Source organism: Stegastes partitus, unplaced genomic scaffold (genome assembly GCF_000690725.1).
Source record: "Stegastes partitus isolate 25-593 unplaced genomic scaffold, Stegastes_partitus-1.0.2 Scaffold1820, whole genome shotgun sequence".
Taxonomy (NCBI): domain Eukaryota; kingdom Metazoa; phylum Chordata; class Actinopteri; family Pomacentridae; genus Stegastes; species Stegastes partitus.
In genome coordinates this window covers 70,980-72,347 of record NW_007579551.1, presented here as the reverse complement: position 1 = coordinate 72,347, position 1,368 = coordinate 70,980, and the positions used below count along the sequence as shown (strand labels likewise).

Genomic DNA, 1,368 nt, shown 5'->3' with positions numbered 1-1,368 from the left:
ACATCTAAAACATGCAGGATTGCGGCCCTCGAGGACCGGATGTCGACACTCCTGTACTAAACGTTAAAATCACTTGAACCTGTTAACCTGTAAACATCTCTACCACGAAACAATGAGCGTGACCCACCGAGGAACATCACCATGTACACCAGGTACATCCAGTCCATCGGCAGCGGCTGTAAGAAATTAAAGAGGGGAAATCGACACACAGGAGCCCCGTCCAGGTACTTGTAGTCCAGGTGACTGAGGCCACGTTCCTGGGTGATGTCAATAGCCATCAGCATACCTGTTTAAAAGACACATAATGAACCAGGTGGCACTCATTTCAACAGGTATTAAAGACAGCCAGAATGAACTAATGGCATTAATTTACCAAACAAGCAGCGGAAGATGCCCAGACATGCAGGGTCAGTGGGGCGGTTCAGGAGGGCCACCAGGCTCTGCCAGGAGCTCAGGTCTTCCCTCTTGAACCCAAAGAGCTGCTCCATCTTGCTTTTGGTGGGTGTTTTTTCTGCTTTAGGAGCTTCCTGTGCAGCTTGCTCTTCTCCATCACTGCCCACAAGAGCACCTAAACAAAGTGGAGCATGAGACCAACTCACTAGTGCATGATTTACAGCACGTCCGCCTCTGGCTAAGACACGCCTGTGGTTTAGAAAACAGCTCACTCAGTGATAGACGTTGGTCTGACCGGTTATTACACCAGACAAAACAACAACACAGCGTCTGTGCTAACAACAAGCTCACCTGCTATCGCGTCTCTCGCCTCCATTTTCCTAAATGCCGGACTGCGGTTCGGGACAGGGCCTCTCTCTGCTCTCCCTGCCCCAGGTGGAGGTGTCCTGTGTGGGCACGACTGGACCGGACAAAGTTTACGTGTCACACACAGAAGCCTGAGGGGCAGAGAGGAGGAGGAGGAGGAGGAGGAGGAGGAAGGTCTGGGAGGTACTGGAATGTTGTGAAACAGGTTCTCAGCTCCTATTGGCTGATTCCTCCAAAGACCCGCCCATTAGAGGGCGGCTTCTAATACGTCACATCCGGTTTGAAACCACAATGGAAGGTTTGTATGTATGAGAAATAGTCACATAAAAAAAGTAAATAGCTGTTATAAAAATGTGTTATTGCATGTAAAAAGAAATAGGATTATGTTTAAAGCAGGGAAGATATAATTTTACGCCTCTGCGTAGATAGATGATTTTAAAAAATGCAGTGTTGTGCTGTTTGCATGTCACCAAAAGAAACATTATTTTTAAAATAGACACTTAATGAAAAAAAAAAAAAAAACTGAAGAAAACACAAAAACAAATAACATCCACACCCACCACTGCCTCAAGTCATGCAACATACTTGGCCAAATCTTAGTTTTCATTT

The 1,368-nt window shown here is 46.3% G+C and overlaps 1 protein-coding gene across 1 annotated transcript in view; it reads right to left on the bottom strand.

The window, feature by feature from the left end:
- ggcx (gamma-glutamyl carboxylase) overlaps nt 1–918 on the bottom strand; it is an 8,058-nt gene extending 7,140 nt beyond the window's left edge. Inside the window, exons 1-3 of the mRNA XM_008302467.1 lie at nt 745–918; nt 374–568; nt 128–286 (exon numbers count right to left, since the gene is read on the bottom strand). Coding sequence (XP_008300689.1) covers nt 128–286; nt 374–568; nt 745–769 — 379 coding nt within the window. The 5' untranslated portion in view covers nt 770–918. The remainder of the gene's footprint in view (nt 1–127; nt 287–373; nt 569–744) is intronic.
- Nucleotides 919–1,368: the final 450 nt, after the last annotated feature.